The sequence below is a fragment of the Herpailurus yagouaroundi genome, unplaced genomic scaffold (assembly GCF_014898765.1).
Source record: "Herpailurus yagouaroundi ecotype Mexico unplaced genomic scaffold, PumYag 180, whole genome shotgun sequence".
Taxonomy (NCBI): domain Eukaryota; kingdom Metazoa; phylum Chordata; class Mammalia; order Carnivora; family Felidae; genus Herpailurus; species Herpailurus yagouaroundi.
In genome coordinates, this window is record NW_024412411.1 from 28,773,362 (window position 1) to 28,797,167 (window position 23,806).

Sequence of the window (23,806 nt, forward strand, 5' to 3'; positions counted from 1 at the left end):
CATGCTCTGTCTCTCTCTGTCCCCAAAATAAATAAAAAACGTTGAAAAAAAAATTAAAAAATAAATAAATAAATAAATAAATAAACGTTAAAATTTTTTTTAATTGTATTAAATATTTTGGCCCTGTGGTTTTGCATTTTATGAATCTGCTTATTAAGTTTCCCTTTGTCTCCACAAAAATCCTTTGGGGTTTTTGATTTGGAGTAGCATTGAAGTTGTTAATTAATTGATGGACAGTTTAACTCTTTTTGAATATTTTACATATTTTTTTTAGATTTATTCTTGTCTCTTCATTTTATTGCAATTTTGAATAGAATTCATTAGTATATATTTTTTTCCTAATGTTTGAGGCTCATGGATAGAAAGGCTATTAATCTTTTTAATATATCAATCTATACCCAGCATAGTTGTTGAGCTCCTTATTGGTTTTAATAGTTTGTGGTAGGAACTTCTGTATTTTCTATGTACACAAATACAAACATGTTAGTAATTTTTCTTTATTTCAGCAGCACTTTTTGGTTCTGTAACCCTGAGGCACATTGTTAAATTCTGCTTTAGTTTGCTCATCTGTAAGGATAAGGATAATAAGTAGTCACCTCAAAGGGTTCCTATGAGGATAAAATGAGATAAGAAAGGTAACATTTACAACATAGTGCCTGGCACATAATAAACAGCCAACGAATATTGATTATTATTTTATTATTTCTGTTTATAGTGGCTTAGATTTTCTAAGATCAAGTGATCACGATCTTCACATACATTTTTCTTTTTCCTGTCATTCCAATGATCTATTTTCCTGTTTACACAAGGCATAATATGCCTTCGTCACAGTTTTAAGTCATACTGGTTTTTAATCATACAATATTTAAATGAAATTTCCTCCTCAGTGTATCTCTTCACAGAGCCCTTTAATTTCCTGTTCAAATTTATTTTCTGGATAATTTGCAGTTAACTAGATCAATTTTACTATTTCTGGATTTCCTGTCTTTTTCTGTCTTATATTGCTTTCCTCCTTCCCTTTTCTTACTCTTTCTCTCTTGAAGTGTGTATGTATCCTGAAGTAACTATTTCAGAATGGGTACATGGGAAAAATTGTTTTTAAATGAATTAATTTTAATATTGTGATCATGATATAGATAAACACTTTGGTTTTAATGTCTTCTTAATAATTAACTAGGTATGGTATGAAACTTTTCATATTACTATATACTCATTGAAATTATTTTTAGTGACTAGATTGTACCACATTGGGGTCATAATCTTAATCATTCTAATATTGGAGAATGTTTAGGTGGTTCTGGACTTTGGTGAATGCTTTTTGGCCATTTCAGAGGAAAGAGTTTGAAACTAGCCTCCTTCAGGCAGTCATACCTAAACCAGTGATTTTACTACCTGCAACCATTAGAATTAAAAATGTGTGTGTGTGTGTGTGTGTGTGTGTCCTCATAGTAATTTTTCTAAAAGGAACCATAAGTCTTTTTCTTTTCATTTTTTAAATTCTTTTTTTCTTCTCTTTTCTTTTTTTCCTCTCTTTTCATTTTTTTCTTTCCTGCTTTTTCTTAAAATTTTACCTTTACTTTTAAAACCACAAAAAAATAATAAATGGGTGAAGACATAACAGGAATAAATTAAATATATAAAACATTTGTTTTTAATAGGCATGGAATCATCACATTACAGGCATTCTCAGAAGCTAATCGGAAACTCTGGCTCGAAGCCATGGATGGGAAAGAACCAGTAAGAATTTTGATTTTATTGTTCTAGGGGCACCTGGGTGGCTCAGTTGATTAAGTGTCTGACTTCAGCTTAGCTCACGGTTCATGGGTTTGAGCCCTGTGTTGGGCTCTGTGCTGACAGCTCAGAGCCTAGAGACTGCTTCGGATTCTTTGTCTGCCTCTCTCTCTGTCCCCTCCCCTGCTCCTGCTCTGTTTCTCAAATAAATAAATAAATAAATAATGTTAAAAATAAATGTTAATTTTTTTTTTTTTAGATTTTATTGTTCTAATTACAAAGTATATCTGGATTTTTTGTCTGTAGTATATTTGAAAATATTAATACAGCAAATCAGAGGCGTAGAGACTCTTACTGTTTTTCTGGTATTGTCTCACTGGTACATAACACCAACTTTCTAATTTGTTTCTCAGGATAACTTCCAGGACTAATTTAAAATCCTAAAATTACTTTTTAACAAATTACTTACCATGAACTTGGCTGTACTGATTTGATTATTTTATTCAGTTAATAATAAAGTCCTCACTCTTTGCAAGGCCTGTGTTAGGCTTTATGATCAGTGTGATGAGCAAAGGTTTAGGGTAAGAACTAATCCTGTGGTCTATATCATTGTTTAAAAATCTCATTTGGGGGAGGGGAAGGAAAAAAAAAAGGTTAGGGAGGGAGGGAGCCAAAACATAAGAGACTCTTAAAAACTGAGAACAAACTGAGGGTTGATGGGGGATGGGAGATGGATACTGAGGAGGGCACCTGCTGGGATGAGCGCTGGGTGTTGTATAGAAACCAATTTGACAATAAATTTCATATTAAAAAAAAAGTCTCATTTGGTAAAACTGCCTTGTGGCTTGACATTTTCCCTCCCGTCCATATCTTCACTGTTTTAATAGTTATTTTGATGTGGCCATGATAATTTACTTAAAATTATTAGGGAGGCTGATGTAAAAAGGAATAAATCATCGATCACTGTCTGTTTTCTTTATGAAGAACACCACATTGGATGGTTGGAGGTATGAGCACACAGAGAAAATAGGAGGCCCTGCCCTATCCATTGAAAACTATCCTTTAGTTGGCAAATAATTTGTGAACAACCTTGGTGCAGAGTACCTGTGCAACAACAGAACTATATAAAGTGTGGACCCTAGGCTTTGAGGCCATCCCTCAAACTATTACCAATCCACAATAAAATGGGTGCAGAAAGTATGATTAAGCATCTGGAAAATTTTATAGCAATTAGAAGTAGTGATTTTACACCTATTGAGTTTAATAATAAAAATTTTGGACTCTGCGCCTATTCTTTATAGTGTTTATTATGTTTTAATTTTATTATAACTTACAAAAGTATCAGCCAATTACAGATTAAAAAGTAAAACAAAAGGACTTGACTCTTTGCCACTAATAGTTGAGAGGTAAGCCGTGACCTAAAGCAAATATAGAAGACAATGTGATAGCTCAAGTACCAGTTAAGGTTGTACATGTTGAGAACAAAACGCTAAGGAGATAATTTGAGGAAGCAGCAATCTGGTAAAATCTGTCATGAAATCCTTCCTGAAGAAGGAATACATACTATGCATCATGTTGGGTAATAGAATGAGATACATAAATCAAATGGAAAGCGCTAGAACTTTGCCCAGGGCTGGATAGCCATGATGGAAAGGCTTGGGAAGCAAGGTTGGTTGATAGGGTAAGGAAATGGCTCTATGGACATACTAGTTGTAAGATCTTGAAATCAAGATACTCATTTTGTGTATCATTGTACCAATATCGCCCTGTTTCTGTGCTGGGTCATTAACTGATCAGACTTCCTTTGTTTTTCAGATTTACACCCTGCCTGCCATTATTAGCAAGAAAGAAGAAAGTAAGTCACTTTAATACTTATTTAAAATTTTATCATAGATTTTTTTTCTTTTTTATCACAAAAGTATTATGTGATATTAAGAGTTAATTCTGGGAAAATAATAGAAACATATCATAAGTCTGATGGTGAAGCAAATTTAAAACTTTCATTCAGAGAAGTTTCTCAAGTCAAAGGCATTAAACTACTGGTGTTTTAGTAACCAAAATTAGTTTTACTTATTTGGTGTTTATTTACTTATAGGTATGTACCTTGCTTTATCCCAGGAAGAGATTTGAAGCAATTGATATTTAGTTGATTTTTTTAAATATTTTTAATGGCAGTAAGGGCTTCTTTATTTTAGTTTCTCTGTGCCATTGACAAGACTGAAGACATGAATACTTTGTACCCAAGAGTGTGATGTTATAAGACATTGTCCATAACACATGGGATATATAGGAAAACCTGTTTTCTCAATGTAGAATTGCTGAGTCCTTAGTAGCAAAACATTCTTATTAAACACATTTTATGTGTTTTTCCATAACATTCTCAATCCTCCTTAATCATCTGCTACCTTCTTTCCACCTTTTACCCTTGGTTATTTTAGAATATTTTCATATGTACCTTATGTAGTCAGATTATTTGACATTTAAAATTAGTCTGTATATTTATTTCTAAGGTTATATATACATCTTCTAAAGCAATTTCAAGTTTTATTTAACTCAATTGACTTTCTCTCATGATGTCTAAATTTATTTTTAAAACAGGCTAATTTTTAAATTGCTAATAAAATGCAACTGAGAAAGGAGTAAAAATAAAAACTGGGAAAGCATTCATTTGAAAATCATAAATATTAAGTGTATGAAAAAACCTATTACTTTAAATGAATGAAATGCTTCCTAGTGATTAATTTCAGAAATTATCAAAAGAAAAAGCATGATTTAAAATACCCCTGGGATGCCTGAGTGGCTCAGTTGGTTAAGTGTCCGACTCTTGATTTTGGCTCAGGTCATGATCTCAGGGTTGTGAGATCGAGTCTCACGTCGAGCACCATGCTAAATGTGGAGCCTGCTTAAGATTCTCTCTCTCCCTCTGTCTCTACCTCTCTCTCTGTCTCTCTCAAAAAAAAGATACTCCTAATGTTAGAGACTTGGAAAATTATTTCCGGTTTTTACTCTTGCATTTCTTTATTGCAAATCAAGGAAAGTGATTAGTATAAAATCTTCATTGCCTGCTTACATCTAATCACAGAAATATTAACCAACAGATAAGTACCAAATGTTCATTCTAAATAGTTACCTAAAGAGCAATATGTTGTATGATTTGCATTTGAGTAGAGTTTGAAATGTGTTTTCTAATACTGGTTTCATTTTTCATATACTGGTTTCTTTCAAAAGAAAGATAGTTCTTTTAGATTCAAATGAACTACTCAAGGATGAATTTTTGGAAAAAACTGAACCTATATATGGTATTGAATAAAGCTCTAAATAGGGACGTGGTCAAGTCAGTGAGAATATATTTGAACAGTAATGCATTTCTGGAAACTAGGGTTTGTAAAATAGTTAGAAAATTTGAATAAGGAGGTTGTCACATGTTCTTATGCTGTTATGAAACGGCATCATGCTTCTTCAGTGCCTTAAAGACTTCCAGAAATCTACTTTCTGGTAGCCTTAGCCACCTGAAACATCACTATGCCATCATTTATAATTGTAAAATGTTTTTTGTTTTGTTTTGTTTTGGTTTTTTTCGGAAAAATAGCTATCCTACAGTCCATGTGTTTGTGTCATTTCTCACATTTTGCTTTTGGTATAGTGTTTTAGTATCCGACTTATTAGTTCTCTGAGCAACTTGTGACAGAACCTTGTAGCCTTCTTCATAGTACTTAACACAGGTCTTCCATGAGATGTGTGCTCAGCACACATTTGCTTTTACTGTTGCTCTGAGTACCAGTAGGCTTTTGTTGCCCAAGGGAAGATTTTGATGATAGAAAAGAATATTATAATTATGTTTGCTTCATTAGTATATAGTGCTCAAAGTTATAAATCTTAACCCTAGTTTCAAGTTTTATTTTTATTATTTTATCTTAAGCTGTATTTTTTTTCTTTCAGCCTATTTTTAATCAATGTACAGATCTTATTTTATGTATAAATATCCTAATTTTTAAAAATGTTTTCATTTTGTTTTTATAACTTTGATAGAATTCCCCCATTTATACATTTTTTTTTAATTTTTTTTTCAACATTTATTTATTTTTGGGACAGAGAGAGACAGAGCATGAATGGGGGAGGGGCAGAGAGAGAGGGAGACACAGAATCGGAAACAGGCTCCAGGCTCCGAGCCATCAGCCCAGAGCCTGACACGGGGCTCAAACTCACGGACCGCGAGATCGTGACCTGACTGAAGTCGGACGCTTAACCGACTGCGCCACCCAGGCGCCCCATCCCCCATTTATACATTTAATCAGTGAAGCTTTTTTAGACATACAAATTATAATTACAAAACTAGTAAATTTTATTCACCCAAATGCAGCACCCTAATGAAACAAGTTTGTGATTCTGGCTAATATAATCTTTCTAAACCTGTGGTATCTTCCGTAATCTAATAAATTGACTTATAAATGCTGAAATTAATATCCCTTTAACTGTTCTAAGCATTCTAAATAAATCACACACAAAATTACGTAGTGATTTCAAGAGGTCTTACTATGTGGACATAAAGTCAACTTATCCAAAATCATCCTTGTTTCTGATTGTTTTTCCACATTCTTGGAGATTCAGATTTTCTCACCCAAAGAGAATCACTATTCTATTGAAAAGACAAGACAATGGCATGTACCATCAATAAAAAGAAACTCTGGCTAATGGAGGACAGGATTAAATGTACCTTCTAGAAATAAGCTCCCTGCAGCTGAGGGGTAGACATTTTGGTATTGACAACGTAGGTGAACAAGGTTTTCTAAACATTCCTCAACCCAACATGCAATGAAGTCCCTTTCCCTGAAATGACCTGCCTCTCAGACAAGTTGAGAGGCTTTCCTGGTCCTCAGAATTTAACATTTTTGCATGTAATTTTTAATGTTTTACTACATCAAGGTCTAAAATGTATTAATGGAACTTTGAATCTCTGGTCAGACTGTAATCTTACCTCTTATCTCTTTTATCATGTGTCTTATCAATATACCACTATTTTACTAGTGATTTAACAACTTACGGGATATACGTGAACGCTTAATGGTATTCTAGATTCAAGCCTATGGTCCTTTTTAACCTGAAAGAAGTGTCATGTTTTCTTCCTAGCAACATGTCCAGAATTTTACCTCAGTTTAAAATTATATTCCAGTGATGGTGAAGTTCTCAGACCTCTTTTTTAAATCTTGAATTAATCAAGCAACCTCATCATATTGGGAGTTCAGAGCAGCTTTTATCTTTATGTTCACCTCTTCTACCATTTTTCTAGATATCATCCTGTTTTTTTGAGATCTCTGTGTTCCTTTTAGACATTTGACTACTTTCCAGAGTGGAATTATGTCAATTTCCATCAATAACTTCTCAGTTGTTATTTGAAACCAGTGCTAGTCTTGATTCATTTGCCAAATTGGGAAATGCATCTTTATAGCTTTGGTAATTCAGATGGATTCTGTTTATCATAAAATGCTCTAGCTATCCTTTGGAAACTCAGTTTTGTATGGGATGTGTTTGTGTTTTTGAACTGATAAGGCTAATAATGAACCTTAAGATAGTAAAATATAAAAACTCAGGTAAAAATGTGTTTTCAATGTCAACCATTAAAAGTGGTTGTGTTTTTGCTTTCACTAAAAAGCCTAATGGTAATAGAGCAAAAACTATCCTTTAGCATCCTAAAATAGAGCCATACTGTGAATATACAGAGAAGATATACTATGAAATGAAGAGTAAAACTATTCTTTCACTGTTACGAGACTATTTTTTATAAACCTAACGTGAAAAAATCTCAGGACTTTGTGGTTTTTGAACTATAGATGCTGCAAATAAGACTAGCCTGTAATTCAGTAGAGAAGGAAAGTTTAACTCATCTTAACAACAACAAAAAAGCATCAAGTACAAAAACTGAAAAATTGGTCCACAAATGCTTTTCTGGTTGTAAAAAATGCTTTCTACAGTATTCTTTTCTTGAAATTCTAAGACTTTGGGAATGCATACACTTTGAGAATAGCAATGTCTATTATCATTATTAAACAGATATTATTAGGTAAGATTAGAACTAAACTCTCCCTCAAGCTATACCATTAGGTATGTTTTGTTAAAGAATAACACACCAATAGTTCTCCATATTTGAGCCCACTTTCAAAAAAACAATTTTTTTTTGGTTTACTAAGTTTTTATTTTAATTCCAGTAGAGTTAACATACAGTGTTATATTAGTTTCAAGAGTACAGTATAGTGATTCAACAATTCTCTACATTACTCAATGCTCATCATGGTAAGTCTTCCTTTAATCCTCCTTACCTATTTCACCTATCACCCCCTTCTGGTAACCACTAGTTTGTTCTCTGTAGTTAAAAGAATGGTTCTTGGTTTGTCTTTTGCTCTCCTATGTTTTGTTTGTTAAATTCCACGTATGAGTGAAATCGTATGGCATTTGTCTTTCTCTGACTGATTTATTTCACTAGACATACTTTCTAGCTGCATCTATGTCATTGCAGATGGCAAGATTTCATTCCTTTTGATGTCTAAGTAATATTCCATTTTATGTATATATGCCACATCTTCTTTATTCATTCATGAATCAATGGACACTTGGGCTGCTTCCATAATATGGCTATTGAGAATAATGCTACAGTAAACATATGGGTGCATGTATCCCTTTGAATTAGTGTTTTTGTATTTGGGGGGTAAATACCCAGTAATATGATTACTGGATTGGAGGGTAGTTCAATTTTTTTAAGTTTTAATTCCAGTCTAGTCAACATACAGTGTTCTATTAGTTTCAAGTGTACAATATAGTGATTCAGTAAACCCATACATCATCCAGTGCTCATCACAGTCTACTTCTTAATCCCTATCACCTATTTTACTGATTCCCCACCTACCTCCCCTGTGATAACCATGTTTGTTCTCTGTGGTGAAGAGTCTGTTTCTTGGTTTCTCTCTCTTAAGTTCCACATATGAGTGAAATCATATGGTATTTGTCTTTTTCTGACTGACTTATTTCACTTAGCGTTACACTCTCTAGCTCCATCCATGTTGTTGCAAATGGTAATATTTCATTCTTTTTTATGGTTTAGTAATATTCCATTCTGTATATATACCACATCTTCTTTACCCATTCATCTGTTAGTGGACACTTTGGCTGCTTCCATAGTTTGGCTATTGTAAATTATACTGCAGTAAAGATAGCGGCACATATATCTTTTTGAATTAGTGTTTTTGTATTCTTTGGGTAAATACTCAGTAGTGTGATTCCTGGGTAATAGGGTAGTTCTATTTTTAATTTTTTGAGGAACCTCCATACTATCTTCCATGGTGGCTGCACCAGTTTGTATTTCCACCCAATAGTGCACAAGCATTCCTTTTTCTCCTCCTCATCCTAGCCAACTTTTGTTCTTTCTTGTATTTTTTTTTTATTTTAGTCATTCTGATAGGGGTGAGGTGATCTCTCATTGTTTTGATTTGCATTTTCCTGATGATGAGTGATGTTGAATATCTTTTCATGTGTCTGCTGGTCATCTGAATGTCTTCTTTGGAGAAATGTCTGTCCATGTCTTCTGCCCATTTTTTAAAAAAAAATGTTTAATGTTTATTTCATTTTTGAGAAAGAGAGAGAAAAAGGAGAGACAATGAGCAGGGGAGACAGAGACAGAATCTGAAACAGGCTCCAGGCTCTGAGCTGTCAGCACAGAGCCCGGCGTGGGATCTGATCCCACAAACCATGAGATCATAATCTGAGCTGAAGTTGGATGGTTAACCAACTGAGCCACCCAGGTGGCCCCTTTTCTGCCCATTTTTTAATTGGATCATTTGTTTTTGGGTGTTGACTTATATAAGTTCTTTGTATATTTTTTTGATGCTAACCGTTTATCAGATTGTCATTTGCAAATATATACTCTCATTCAGTAGACTTTTAGCTTTGTTGGTTGTTTCCTTTGCACTACAGAAGCTTTTTGCTTTGATGTAGTCCCAGTAGTTTATTTTTGCTTTTATTTCACTTGCTTCAGAAGACATATCGAGAAAAATGTTGTTACAGCCAATGCTGGAGAAATTACTGGCTGTGCTCTCTTCTAGGATTTTTGTGGTTTCAGGTCTCACATTTAGGTCCTTAATCCATTTTGAGTTGATTTTTGTGTATGGTGTAAGAAAGCGGTCCAGTTTCATTCTTTTGCATGTAGCAGTTCATTTTTCCCAGCCCTATCTGTTGAAGAGACCATCTTTTTCCCATTGTAAACTCTTCCCTCCTTTTTCAAAGATAAGTTGACTTTATTTCCAGGCTTTCTATTCTATTCTGTTGATCTGTGTATCTGTTTTTGTGCCAGTACCATACTGTTTGAAGCAAATTATTTTTTGTGAAAAAACTTCTATGTCCCAAAATCTTCATCTTGGGACTAGTTGTTAAAGAGATAGAGGCAGTTGTCACTTTTCCTAGGCTTGCTTGCTCTGCATTCTCTGTTGGTACCCTGAGGCTTGTCCCCACTCAAACATGTTTTGTGTGATGATTTTTCAGTTGGTCCTTCTACCCTAGGTCTGGAGAAAGTGAGAACTGTGAGAGAAAAGGTACTAAATTATCATTCTCTCATGCAGTTTGGTTCATCAGTATTCCATTGTGTACTTACTTTATTCCAGGTATTGTAAATGGGAAAAAAGAAGTCCTTTCAAATGATGTTTCTGCTAATGAAAGTCATGATTTGGTCACATAAATAACAGTCACTCAACATTCAGTCCTCATGTACATGTCTACATGTCCTCATGATTGGACCAGAAAATACTTTCAGAATTTCCCCCAAACTCTCAATTTCTGCCACTGTCTGTCGGTGACTTTCCCCATGTGTGCTTTGGGAACATGTTCTCCCCAACAATAAAGAAAAGAAAATTGAGCTCATTCTTCTTATCCTAGGCATTTGCCATCTGTCATGAATTTTTTGAGCTGCACACTACTGTCTAAATAATTTAATTTTGGAAGTTCTCAGATGTCCCTGGGTTACATCCTCCTCCTCACCACATCCTCTCCCACACGTGTGATCAAATAATTTTGTTTCTATCACTGAGATCCAGGAAGAGGGTTATAGTTCAAATACTTTTCATGGGCAGATCAGGAAGAAATAACAGGTTGGGCCAGGGCTGTGGAGAGTTAACTGCTTCCTAAGAAGCAGGGAGAAGACAAATGGTCCTGTGGGACACAGGTTGTGTGGGACACAAACACCAATAAATGCACTCATTTCTTTTTTCTGTTTCTTTCAAGCCATGGATAATATGATATTAGTTATCTGTGATAAGTTGATTTTTAATCTGAATTGGCAGATTAGAAAAGTGAATTAGAAATTAAAGACAAGTGTTGCTTTGTTTTGTCAACCCTGAGAAGGTACTGTAAGGCCAAGTAGATTATATCTGTAAGGACATGCTGGGTTTTTAATTACTAGGAAATTGAAGGTACAAGGACTTTTGCTTTGTTAGCTGTATAGAAGACTATTCTTTTTCATTTCCTCATGGCTGTTTGAATTCTGTTGAGATTAATAGCTATTATGCTGCTAAACTGCCTTATTTTTATTTATAGAAACTTTATTTGGATTTCAATAAAAGTTTTATCCCTGAATAGTTTCCGGAGGAAAAAAAAATGATGTTTACACTTAACTTTTGATTGAATATATAAAGTTCTTTAAGTTAGCTTGTTTCCTGCTTCTACCTCTGAAAGCCAAGTATCATTAATATTATAGTGTTCAACTCCTGGGAATTTGGTGGTATTTGTATTTTACATATCCTTCTGCCCCTTTCTTTAGCAGGGAGATATGGGACAGGGAGTAGACGATCTGGGGAGGAGTTGACAAAATTTTTCTCTTGTTAGCCAAGCTCTAACCCTTCTAGAAATCATTAGCAAGGGTACCTGCACAACCTATATGCAAACCAGTAACTAGCAAGCCATCAATTAATAAGCATTTATGGACTGCCTGCTCTGAACCAGGCATTGAGTCCTGATTCACTACTGTATTTCCACTGTATAGGATGGGTACTCTGTACTGTTAAGCAGGAGTGCCTTGTCCTTCATTCAAGAAGAATGATGATAAATTATCAGCCTTTAATGATGTGATTTGTTTTTGTAAGGACCATTTCAACTAATATTTCAGTTGAACACTTTGGAGTTCCTAATTTTCCTTTAAGCTATAAAGAACCTGCTTTGTTCAGTCCTCATTAACACTGACATTAAATGCAATAGCCTCTTCATGGCTTTAGGAAGTTGTGTGTTTTCCATTACAGAATATATTTTCCTTCACTTCCTTCAGAAACACCACATTTTGTGACCATCTCCTACATCAGGAACTTGGAGAGAGAGTATGCTGTTTGACCTCTTTCCTCAGACCTCAACAGGATTGGCAGAATCATATTGACTTACTTAGTGCCTGCTGGAAAATGGCATCTTTTAATTCCATTCATATTTCATTGGTTAGTGTCTATCACATGGCCAATCTTGCCTTTGAGGGAGCTAAGAAACATAATCTTCTCTGCAGGAAGGGGCAACAGGTATGGGTGAACAGTAATCCCAGCATACTGCAATCTGTTCACTTCCAGTGAGAGGAAGTGTATGTTCATTGTGATTTACTGAAGTATGATGAAAGTATACACACGTGTTTATTTTTTTTAATTTTTTTTATGAAATTTATTGTCAAAGTGGTTTTCATACAACACCCAGTGCTCATCCCAACAGGTGCCCTCCTCATGCCCATCTCCCACTTTCCCCTCCCTCCCACCCCCCATCAACCCTCAGTTTGTTCTCAGTTTTTAAGAGTCTCTTATGGTTTGCCTCCTTCCCTCTCTGTAACTTTTTTTTTCCTTCCCTTTCCCCATGGTCTTCTGTTAAGTTTCTCAGGATCCACATAAGACTGAAAACAGATGGTATCTGTCTTTCTCTGTGTGGCTTATTTCATTTACCATAACACTCTCCAGTTCCATCCACGTTACTACAGAAGGCCATATTTCATTCTTCCCCATTGCCACGTAGTACTCCATTGTGTATATAAACCACAATTTCTTTATCCATTCATCAGTTGTTGGACATTTAGGCTTTTTCCATAATTTGGCTATTGTTAAAAGTGTTGCTATAAACATTGGGGTACAAGTGCCCCTATGCATCAGCACTCCTGTATCCCTTGGGTAAATTCCTAGCAGTGCTATTGCTGGGTCATAAGGTAGATCTATTTTTAATTTTTTGAGGAACCTCCACACTGTTTTCCAGAGTGGTTGCACCAATTGGCATTCACACCAACAGTGCAAGAGGGTTCCCATTTCTCCACATCCTCTCCAGCATCTATAGTCTCCTGATTTGTTCATTTTGGCCACTCTGACTGGCATGAGGTGGTATCTCACTGTGGTTTTGATTTGTATTTCCCTGATGAGGAGTGACATTGAGCATCTCTTCATGTGCCTGTTGGCCATCTGGATGTCTTCTTTAGAAAAGTGTCTATTCGTGTTTTCTGCCCATTTTTTCACTGGAGTATTTTCAGGTGTGGAGTCTGATGAGTTCTTTATAGATTTTGAATACTAACCCTTTGTCCAATAGGTCATTTGCAAATATCTTTTCCCATTCCGTTCGTTGCCTTTTAATTTTGTTGATTGTTTCCTTTGCAGTGCAGAAGCTTTTTAACTTCATGAGGTCCCAATAGTTCATTGTTGCCTTGCCTTTGGAGATGTGTCAAGTAAGAAATTGCTGCAGCTGAGGTCAGAGAGGTTTTTTCCTGCTTTCTCCTCTAGGGTTTTGATGGTTTCCTGTCTCACATTCAGGTCCTTTATCCTTTTTAAGTTTATTTTTGTGAATGGTGTAAGAAAGTGGTCTAATTTAATTCTTCCACATGTTGCTGTCCAGTTCTCCCAGCACCATTTGTTAAAGAGACTGTCTTTCTGGGGCGCCTGGATGGCTCAGTCTGTTGAGCGTCTGACTACAGCTCAGGTCAGGATCTGGCAGTTTGTGAGTTCGAGCCCTGTGTCAGGCTCTGTGCTGACAGCTCAGAGCCTGAGCCTGTTTCGGATTCTGTGTCTCCCTCTCTCTGCCCCTTCCCTGCTCATGCTCTGTCTCTCAAAAATGAATTAACGTTAAAAATTTAAAAAAAAAAAAAAAGACACTGGCTTTTTTCCATTGGATATTCTTTCCTCCTTTGTCAAAGATTAGTTGCCATACATTTGTGAGTCCAATTCTGGAGTCTCTATTCTATTCCATTGGTCTATGTTTCTGTTTTTCTGCCAATACCATGCTGTCTTCATGATTACAGCTTTGTAGTAGAGGCTAAAGTCTGTGATTGTGATGCCTCCCACTTTGGTATTCTTCAATATTACTTTGGCTATTCAGGCTCTTTTGGGGTTCCATACAAATTTTAGGATTGCTTGTTCTAGCTTCAAGAAGAATGCTGGTGCAATTTTTATTGGCATTGCATTGAATATGTAAACTACTTGGGGAGTATTGACATTTTAACAATATTTATTCTTCTAATCCATGAGCACGGAATGTTTTTCCATTTCTTTGTGTCTTCTTCAATTTCCTTCATAAGCTTTCTATAGTTTTCAGCATACAGATCTTTTACATCTGTGGTTACGTTTATTTCTAAGTATTTTATGATTCTTGGTGCAATTGTGAATGGGATCAGTTTCTTTATTTGTTTTTCTGTTGCTTCATTATTAATGTATAAGAATGCAACTGATTTCTGTACATTAATTTTGTATCCTGTGACTCTGCTGAATTCATGTATCAGTTCTAGCAGACTTTTCGTGGAGTCTTGGGTTTTTCATGTATAGTATCATGTCATCTGCAAAAAGTGAAAGCCTGCTTTCATCTTTGCCAGTTTTGATGCCTTTGATCTCCTTTTGTTGTCTGATTGCTGATGCTAGCACTTCCAACACTATGTTAAACAACAGCGGTGAGAGTGGACATCCCTGTCATGTTCGTGATCTCAGGGGGAAAGCTCTCAGTTTTTCCCCATGGAGGATGATATTAGCTGTGGGCTTTTCATAAATGTTGAACCATCCCTGCAGCCCAGGAATGAATCCCACTTGATCATGGTGAATAATTCTTTTTATATGCTGTTTAATTCGATTTGCTAGTATCTTGTTGAGAATATTTGCATCCATATTCATCAGGGGTATTGGCTTGTAGTTCTCTTTTTTTGCTGGGTCTCTGTCTAGTTTGGGAATCAAAGTAATGCTGGCTTCATACAATGAGTCTGGAAGTTTTCCTTCCCTTTCTATTTTTTGGAACAGCTTGAGAAGGATAGGTATTATGTCTGCTTTAAATGTCTGGTAGAATTCCCCAGGGAAGGCATGTGGTCCTGGACTCTTATTTGTTGGGAGATTTTTGATAACTGATTCAATTTCTTCACTGGTAATGGGTCTGTTCAAGTTTTCTATTTCTTCCTGTTTGAGTTTTGGAAGTGTGTGAGTGCTTAGGAATTTGTCCATTTCTTCCCGGTTGTCCAGTTTGTTGGCATATAATTTTTCATAGTATTCCTTGATAATTGCTCATATTTCTGAGGGGTTGGTTGTAGTAAATTGCATTTTCATTCATGATTTTATCTATTTGGATTATCTCCCTTTCTTTTTGAGAAGCCTGGCCAGAGGTTTATCAATTTTGTTTATTTTTTCAAAAAACCAACTCTTGGTTTCAATGATCTGCTCCACAGTTTTTTTGTACTCTATAGTGTTTATTTCTGCTCTGATCTTTATTATTTCTCTTCATCTGCTGGGGTTGGGGTGTCTGTGCTGTTCTGCTTCTAGTTCCTTTAGGTGTGCTGTTAGATTTTGTATTTGGGGTTTTTCTTGTTTCTTGAGATAGGCCTGGATTGCAATGTATTTTCCTCCTAAGACTGCCTTCACTGCATCCCAGTGTTTGGATTGTTGTATTTTCATTTTCATTTGTTTCCATATATTTTTTAAATTTCTTCTCTAATTGCCTGGTTGACCCATTCATTCTTTAATAGGGTGTTCTTTAACCTCCATGCTTTTGGAGGTTTTCCAGCCTTTTTCCTGTGGTTGATTTCAAGCTTCATAGCACTGTGGTCTGAAAGTGTGCATGGTATTATCTCAATTCTTTTATAGTTATTAAGGGCTGTTTTGTGACCCAGTATGCGATCTATCTTGGAGAATGTTCCACGTGCACTCGTGAAGAAAGTATATTCTGTTGCTTTGGGATGCAGAGTTCTAAATAGATCTGTCAAGTCCATTTGATCCAATGTCTCATTCAGGGCCCTTGTTTCTTTATTGATCCTGTGTCTAGATGATGTATCCATTATTGTAAGTGGGGTGTTAAAATCCCCTGCAATTACCACATTCTTATCAATAGGGTTCCTTATGTTTGTGATTGTTTTATATATTTGGGGGCTCCCGTATTCAGCACATAGATATTTATAATTGTTAGCTCTTCCTGATAGATAGACCCTGTAATTATTATATAATGCCCTTCTTCATGTCTTGTTACAGCCTTTAATTTAAAGTCTAGTTTGTCTGATATAAGTATGGCTACTCCAGCTTTCTTTTGATTTCCAGTAACATGACAGATAGTTCTCCATCCCCTCACTTTCCACCTGAAGGTGTCCTCAGGTCTAAAATGAGTCTTTTGTAGACAGCAAATAGATGGGTCTTGTTTTTTTTATCCCTTCTGATACCCTATATCTTTTGGTTGGAGCATTTAGTCCATTTACATTCCGTGTTATTATTGAAAGATATGGGTTTAGAGTCATTGTGATGTCTGTAGATTTCATGCTTGTAGTGATGTGTCTGGTACTCAGGTACTTGCAACATTTCACTCACAGAATCCCCCTTAGGATCTCTTGTAGTGCTGGTTTAGTGGTGATAAATTCCTTCAGTTTTTGTTTGGGAAGACCTTTATCTCTCCTTCTATTCTGAATGACAGACTTGCTGGATAAAAGATTCTCGGCTGCATATTTTTTCTCTTCATCACATTGAAGATCTCCTGCCATTCCTTTCTGGCCTGCCAAGTTTCAGTAGATAGGTCTGTCACTAGTCTTATTGGTCTCCTTTTATGTGTTTGAGCATGTTTATCCCTAGCTGCTTTCAGAATTTTCTCTTTATCCTTGTATTTTGCCAGTTTCACTATGATAATAAGTCTTGGAGAAGATCAATTCAAGTTACATCTGAAGGGAGTTCTCTGTGCCTCTTGGATTTCAATGCCTTTTCCTTCCTAGATCAGGGAAGTTCGCAGCTATGATTTGTTCAAGTACACCTTCAGCCCCTTTCTCTCTCTCTTCTTTTTCTGGAATTCATATGATAAGGATATTGTTCCATTTGATTATATCATTTAGTTGTCTAATTCTCCCCTCATACTCCTGGATTTTTTTAATCTCTCTTTTTCTCAGCTTCCTCTTTTTCCATAATTTTATCTTCTAATTCACCTGTTCCCTCCTCTGCCTCTTCAATTCATGCTATGGCCACCTCCATTTTATTTTGCACTTCATTTGTAGCATTTTTTAGCTCCTCATGACTATTTCTTAGTCCCTTGACCTCTGTAGCAATAGATTCTCTGTTGTTCTCTATGCTTTTTTCAAGCCCAGCGATTAATTTTATGACTATTATTCTAAATTGTTGTTCCATTTTATTGCTTAAATCGTCTTTGATCAATTCATTAGCTGTTGCTACTTCTTGGAGTTTCTTTTGAGGAGAATTCTTCCGTTTTGTCATTTTGGATAGTCCCTGGAGTGGTGCAGAACTGCAGGGCTCTTCCCCTGTGCTGGCTGGAGTAACTTGTGTTGGTGAGCAGGGCCACAGTTCAATCTGGATGTCTGCCCCCAGCCCACCGCTGGGGCCACAGTCAGTCTGGTGTGTACCTTATCTTCCCCTCTCCCAGGAGGAGGACTCACTGTGGAGTGGTGTGGCCCTTGTCTGGGATACTTGCATACTGCCAGGCTTGTGGTGCTGCTTAGATGGGATCTGGCCAAGGGCATATTAGCCAAGGTGGATCCGCAAGGTGCACAGGGGCAGGAGGGGCAGGCTTAGCTAACTTTGCCTTTGGTGGTCCCTGTGGGAGGGGCCCTGCAGCACCAGGAGGGAGGCAGGCCCGTTGGAGGGATGGATCCACAGAAGCACAGCGTTGGGCATTTCTGTGGAGAAAGAAAGTTTAGTGACGGGAACTGGTTCCCTTTGGAATTTCGGCTGGGGGATGGGAGAGGGAAATGGCGCTTTCCAGCATCTTTGTTCCTCCAACGAGCTGAGCTCTATCTTCTGGGGCTCAACAACTCTCCCTCACAGTGTCCTCTCGCCCTCCCCACTCTGCAAGAGCAGAGTTGTTGACTTTTAACGTTCCAGATGTTAAGTACTGCTGGCTGTCAGAACTCACAGAGTCCAGCCTCTCTGCTTTTGCAAGCCAGACTTTGGGGGCTCTGCCTTGCCGGGCGGGCTGCCCCTCCACCGCCCCGGCTCCCTCCTGCCAGTCCATGTAGCATGCACCACCTCTCCACCATTCCTACCCTCTTCTGTGGGCCTTTTGTCTACGCTTGGCTCCAGAGAGTCCGTTCTGCTAGTCTTCTGGTGGTTTTCTGGGTTATTTAGGCAAATGTGGGTGGAATCTAAGTGATCAGCAAGATGAGGTGAGACCAGCATCCTCCTATGCCACCATCTTCCCTCACCTTGTACAGACATGTTTTAATATACAACTTGCTTTTCAGTGGCTAGCTAGGTTACAGGGCTTGAGTGGTTTATGTCTGGTTTACATTTATTTCAAGAAACAGATTATTGGCCTGGCTCCAATTATTTAAAAATAAGTAATGTATTAGGCCTTTTTAACACTCCTGGTGGACAGTTCCTGAAGCTCCAATGACTTTAGTGATGCCCAAAGAATACCTTGTTCATATAATTTATGTATGTAGATATTTATATTTTCTTCCAGCTGCTGCTGCTGCTAATAGCCAACACTTCTGTAGTAGTTACTATATTGCAGACATTATTCTAGGAGCTTGGCAAATGTTAACATATTTTATCCGTGAACAATCCTCTGACAAAGAAAATTCTATTATCCTTACTGTGTAGAAGAGGAAACGGATATATAAAGAAGTTAAAACTATGCCCAGTAACACAGCAAGTACGTGAGAGAGTAACTACTATCTCTTTCATCTGGTTAGAATTAATGACTGACTTCTTTTATCCTTTTTTCTTCTATTTTTCTGCATATAGCAGTAATATATGGAAGGCGCACATGGAGAAGGAAACTAGCATTTAATTAGGTTTGTTACATTATTTGATGCTTTTCAGTGCTTCACCTGGTTTTGTTCTTCATTTTACATACGTGTTATCATTTCCCTCATTTTATAAATGAAAGAACTAGAGTTCATAAGCATTATTATGCATGTTCCCATTCATACAGCAGTTTATACTAGAGCTGAGATTCAACCCCAGATTCAATGTAGGTGTTATCTCTGCACTATGGAAACTCCTTTGGCAGTATCAAAGGTTGTTTAGAGGAAACAAAACAAAAATGCATGGTTATTTTCTGCCAACACAGTCAATATATTTTTCCATATCATCGAATTGATTGATAGTGTTTTAATTATTCATATTATGTAAATGAGCTAAAGCACAAGATCATGGGCCACATCCATACAGTGGCACTTATGGAATGGCCTGGCATTCAGAGTGAATGTATATAAGATTTTGTTCTTTGTGGGAGCCTGTAATATTGTTTTATTACAATAGACTGGGGTAGTGTTGCCAAACATCCTATTATACCTTCAATATAGCCTGGTTATTGCTTATTCTTCTCCAAGTGGATACTTAAAGAAATTCTGTTTATTACATGTATAAACATAGATATAGATACCACACATATATGTATCTACATATATAGATACCACAGTTGTCTTCATTCACTTTGCCAAAGGCAAGTTTTATTAAATTTTTTTAAAAAATGGTTTTCTCTTTCTTAATTTTTATCGAAAAGTTGAGCAATGTGACCTCCAGAACCAAATATTGTAAATGTCAGGAACTTGCAATTTTAATTGATTTTAAAACTGCTTGTTTCTACCTAGGGTTGCATTTTTTTTGGCTGTTTTTGTTGTGAGGAATGAAAATAATTGATTCGGGGATGTGGAGAAATGGGAACCCTCTTGCACTGTTGGTGGGAATGCAAATTGGTGCAGCCACTCTGGAAAGCAGTGTGGAGGTTCCTCAGAAAATTAAAAATAGACCTACCCTATGACCCAGCAATAGCACTGCTAGGAATTTATCCAAGGGACACAGGAGTACTGATGCATAGGGGCACTTGTACCCCAATGTTCATAGCAGCACTCTCAACAATAGCCAAATTATGGAAAGAGCCTAAATGTCCATCAACTGATGAATGGATAAAGAAATTGTGGTTTATATACACTATGGAATACTACGTGGCAATGAGAAAAAATGAAATATGGCCTTTTGTAGCAACGTGGATGGAACTGGAGAGTGTGATGCTAAGTGAAATAAGCCATACAGAGAAAGACAGATACCATATGGTTTCACTCTTATGTGGATCCTGAGAAACTTAACAGGAACCCATGGGGGAGGGGAAGGAAAAAAAAAAAAAAAGAGGTTAGAGTGGGAGAGAGCCAAAGCATAAGAGACTGTTGAGAACTGAGAGCAAACTGAGGGTTGATGGGGGGTGGGAGGGAGGAGAGGGTGGGTGATGGGTATTGAGGAGGGCACCTTTTGGGATGAGCACTGGGTGTTGTATGGAAACCAATTTGACAATAAATTTCATATATAAATAAAAAGTAAAAAATAAAAAAAAAAAAAAAGAATTCAAACTCTGGAAAAAAAAAAAAAAAAAAAGAAAATAATTGATTCCTTACCTCTCCATTTGCCTGTTTTCTTGTGTTCAATAAATATTTAAAATACCAGAATGTAGATTGTTATGATTGGCCTTTTAGGTGATTGGAAGCAAAAAATCCCTTCTTCCTATACAAAAGGAACTTCAATTATGTAGTGAACTCTTAAAAGATGCTTGTTTAATGACTATTCATTCTTGTATTGTTGAGTTAACCCAAAGCATTGACTGAGTTCTGTTTACTTGACCTAGGGACCTGAGAATAGAGAAATAAATGAGCCAGTTCCTATGGGTAACAATACGTTTTTTAGTTTGGGCATTTTAAAATGATTTAATCTATTTATTTTTTAAAAAGTTCTAAAGAACTATATTTTTTTTAAGTATTGGACTCTTTCAAAGTCTAGTGAATAAAAATGATAATTTCTACCTTCTGTTCTCTTTTTTCTTACTTGCATAGATCTTTCTAAAGTTTTTTTGTTTGTTTGTTTTGTTTTGTTTTTCCCCTAGGAAAAATAGAAACACACCCTCAAACTTCACAGTTTAAGAAATTGGGTCATACTGTCTGTTGATTACTTTTTGTTTTTGTTTGTTTGTTTGTTTGTTTTTTACTAACAACACATGAGAAGTATCTTTCCAGTTCAGTACTTCTAGTTTTTTGGTCCATGGATTTCTCAGTCCTCAAAGGTTTCAATGGTTTTCTGTCTAGGATTTCTTAAAAATGTTTTGCCTATTGTTGGCACCCCTTCTTGAATTCTGATATATATTTTTTATCTCTGGATTTCTGTTAAGCTATATGAATGTTTAATCCTCCATCTTTTTTTATTTTTATTTTTTATGTTTTTATTTTATTATTATTTATTAAATTTTACTTACAGTATAGTTAACATTCAGTGTTATATTAGTTTCAGGTGTACAATACAATGATTCATCAGTTCCATATATTACTCAGTGAGCATCACGATAAGTATATTCTTAATCCCCTTCACCAATTTCCCCCAGTCCCCCACCCACCTCCCCTCTGGTAACCACTGGTTTATTCTCTATAGCTAAGAGTCAGTTTCTTGGTTTTAGCGCTCTCTCGCTCTCTCTCTCTCTCTCTCTCTCCCCCTTTTTTTCCCTTTGCTCCTTTGTTTTGCTTCTTAAATTCTACATGTTAGTGAAATCATATATTATCTGTCTTTCTCTGACTGGCTTATTTTGTATAACTTGTACTCTTTAGCTCCATCCATGTTGTTGCAAATGCAAGATTTCAGTATTTTTATGGCTAAATAATATTTTATTGTACATATATACTATGTCTTCCTTTTTATGTGTATGTGAATGTATTTCTTCAACAAATATATATTTTATTAAGTTTTTAATTTTAATTCCAGTATAGTTAACATACAGTGTTCTATTAGATTCAACTGTACAATATAGTGATTTAGCAATACTATACATTAATCAGCGCTCATCATGAGAAGTGTACTCTCTTTGCAGGAATGTCTGTGACTTCTGCCCATTTTTTAATTGGATTATTTGTTTTGGGTGTTGAGTTATATAAGTTCTTTATATATTGTGGACACTAACCATTGATCAAATATGTCATTTGAAAATATCTTCTCTCAGTAGGCTGACTTTTAGCTTTGTTGATTGTTTCCTTTGCACTACAGAAGCTTTTTGCTTTGATGTAGTCCCAGTAGTTTATTTTTGCTTTTATTTCCCTTGCCTCAGAAGACATACCAAGAAAAATGGTACAGCTGATGTTGGAGAAATTACTGGCTGTGCTCTCTTCTAGGATTTTTGTGGTTTTAGGTCTCACATTCAGGTCCTTAATCCGTTTTGAGTTGATTTTTGTGTATGGTGTAAGAAAGTGGTCCAGTTTCATTCTTGTGCAGTTCATTTTTCCCAGCACCATTTGTTGAAGAGACCATCTTTTTCCCATTGCAAATTATTCCCCCCTTTTTCAAAGATTAATTGACCATACAATTTTAGAATTATTTCCAGGCTTTCTGTTCTGTTCTGTTGATCTGTGTGTCTGTTTTTGTGCCAGTACCATACTGTTTTGATTACTATCACTTTCTAATATAACTTGAAGTATCGTATTGTGAGATCTCCAGTTTTGTTATCTTTTCCAAGACTTATTTGGGTATTGAGGGCAGTTTATGATTTCATACAACTTTTAGGATTCTTTGTTCTATAATTCTGTGAAAAATGCTATTGGTATTTTGACAGGGATTGTGTTAAATCTGTAGATTGCTTTGGGTAGTATAGACATTTTAACAATATTTATTCTCCTAATCCATGAGCATGGAATGTCTTTCCATTTCTTTCTGTCGTCTTCAATTTCTTTCATCAGTGTTTTATATTTTTCTGTGTATAGAAAGTATATTTCATTTCTTTGGAAAAGTTTATTCCCAACTATTTTATTATTTTTGGTGCAGTTGTAAATGAATTGTTTTTCTTTTAATTTTTCTTTCTGCTGCTTCATTATTAATGTATAGAAATGCAACAGATTTCTGGGGCACCTGGGTGGCTCATTCAGTTGAGTGTCCAACTTTGGCTCAGGTCATGAACTCATGGTTTGTGAGTTCAAGCCCTACATCAGACTCTGTGCTGACAGCTCAGAGCCTGGAGCCTGCTTCAGATTATGTGTCTCCCTCTCTCTCTGTCCCTCCCCCATTCATACTTTGTCTCTCTCTCCCTCAAAAATAAACAAACATTAAAAAAACCCAAACAAATTTTTGTATATTGGTTTTGTATCATGTAACCCTACTGAATTCCATTTATTAGTTCTAGTAATTTTTTGATGGAGTGTTTAGGGTTTTTTTATGTATAATATGTCATTTGCAGATAGTGGAAGTTTTATTTCTTCCTTACCAATTTGAAGGCCTTTTATTTCTTTTTGTTGTCTTAATTGCTGTGGCTAGGACTTCCAGTATTAGGTTGAATAAAGGTGGTAAGAGTGGACATCCTTGTCTTGTTCCTGATCTTAGGGGAAAAGCTCTCAATTTTGCCCATTGACTATGATGTTTTCTGTAAGTTTTTTATATAAAGTCTTTATTATGATTTGAGGTATGTTCCCTCTAAACCTACTTTGTTGAGGATTTTTTTCATGAATGGATGTTGTACTTTGTCAAATGCTTTTTTCTGCATCTGTTGAAATGATAATATGGTTTTTCATCCTTTTTCCTATTCATATAATGTGTCATGTCGATTGGTTTGGTGAATATTGAACTGCCATTGCATCCCAGGAATAAGTCCCACTAGATTATGGTGAATGTTTTGTTAA

The 23,806-nt window shown here is 36.0% G+C and overlaps 1 protein-coding gene across 1 annotated transcript in view; it reads left to right on the top strand.

Annotated features, from left to right (window-relative positions):
• Positions 1-23,806, top strand: part of ARHGAP42 (Rho GTPase activating protein 42) — a 339,332-nt gene that overhangs the window by 273,580 nt on the left and 41,946 nt on the right. Inside the window, exons 11-12 of the mRNA XM_040489702.1 lie at positions 1,659-1,737; positions 3,547-3,586. Of these exons, the coding sequence (XP_040345636.1) occupies positions 1,659-1,737; positions 3,547-3,586 (119 nt within the window). The remainder of the gene's footprint in view (positions 1-1,658; positions 1,738-3,546; positions 3,587-23,806) is intronic.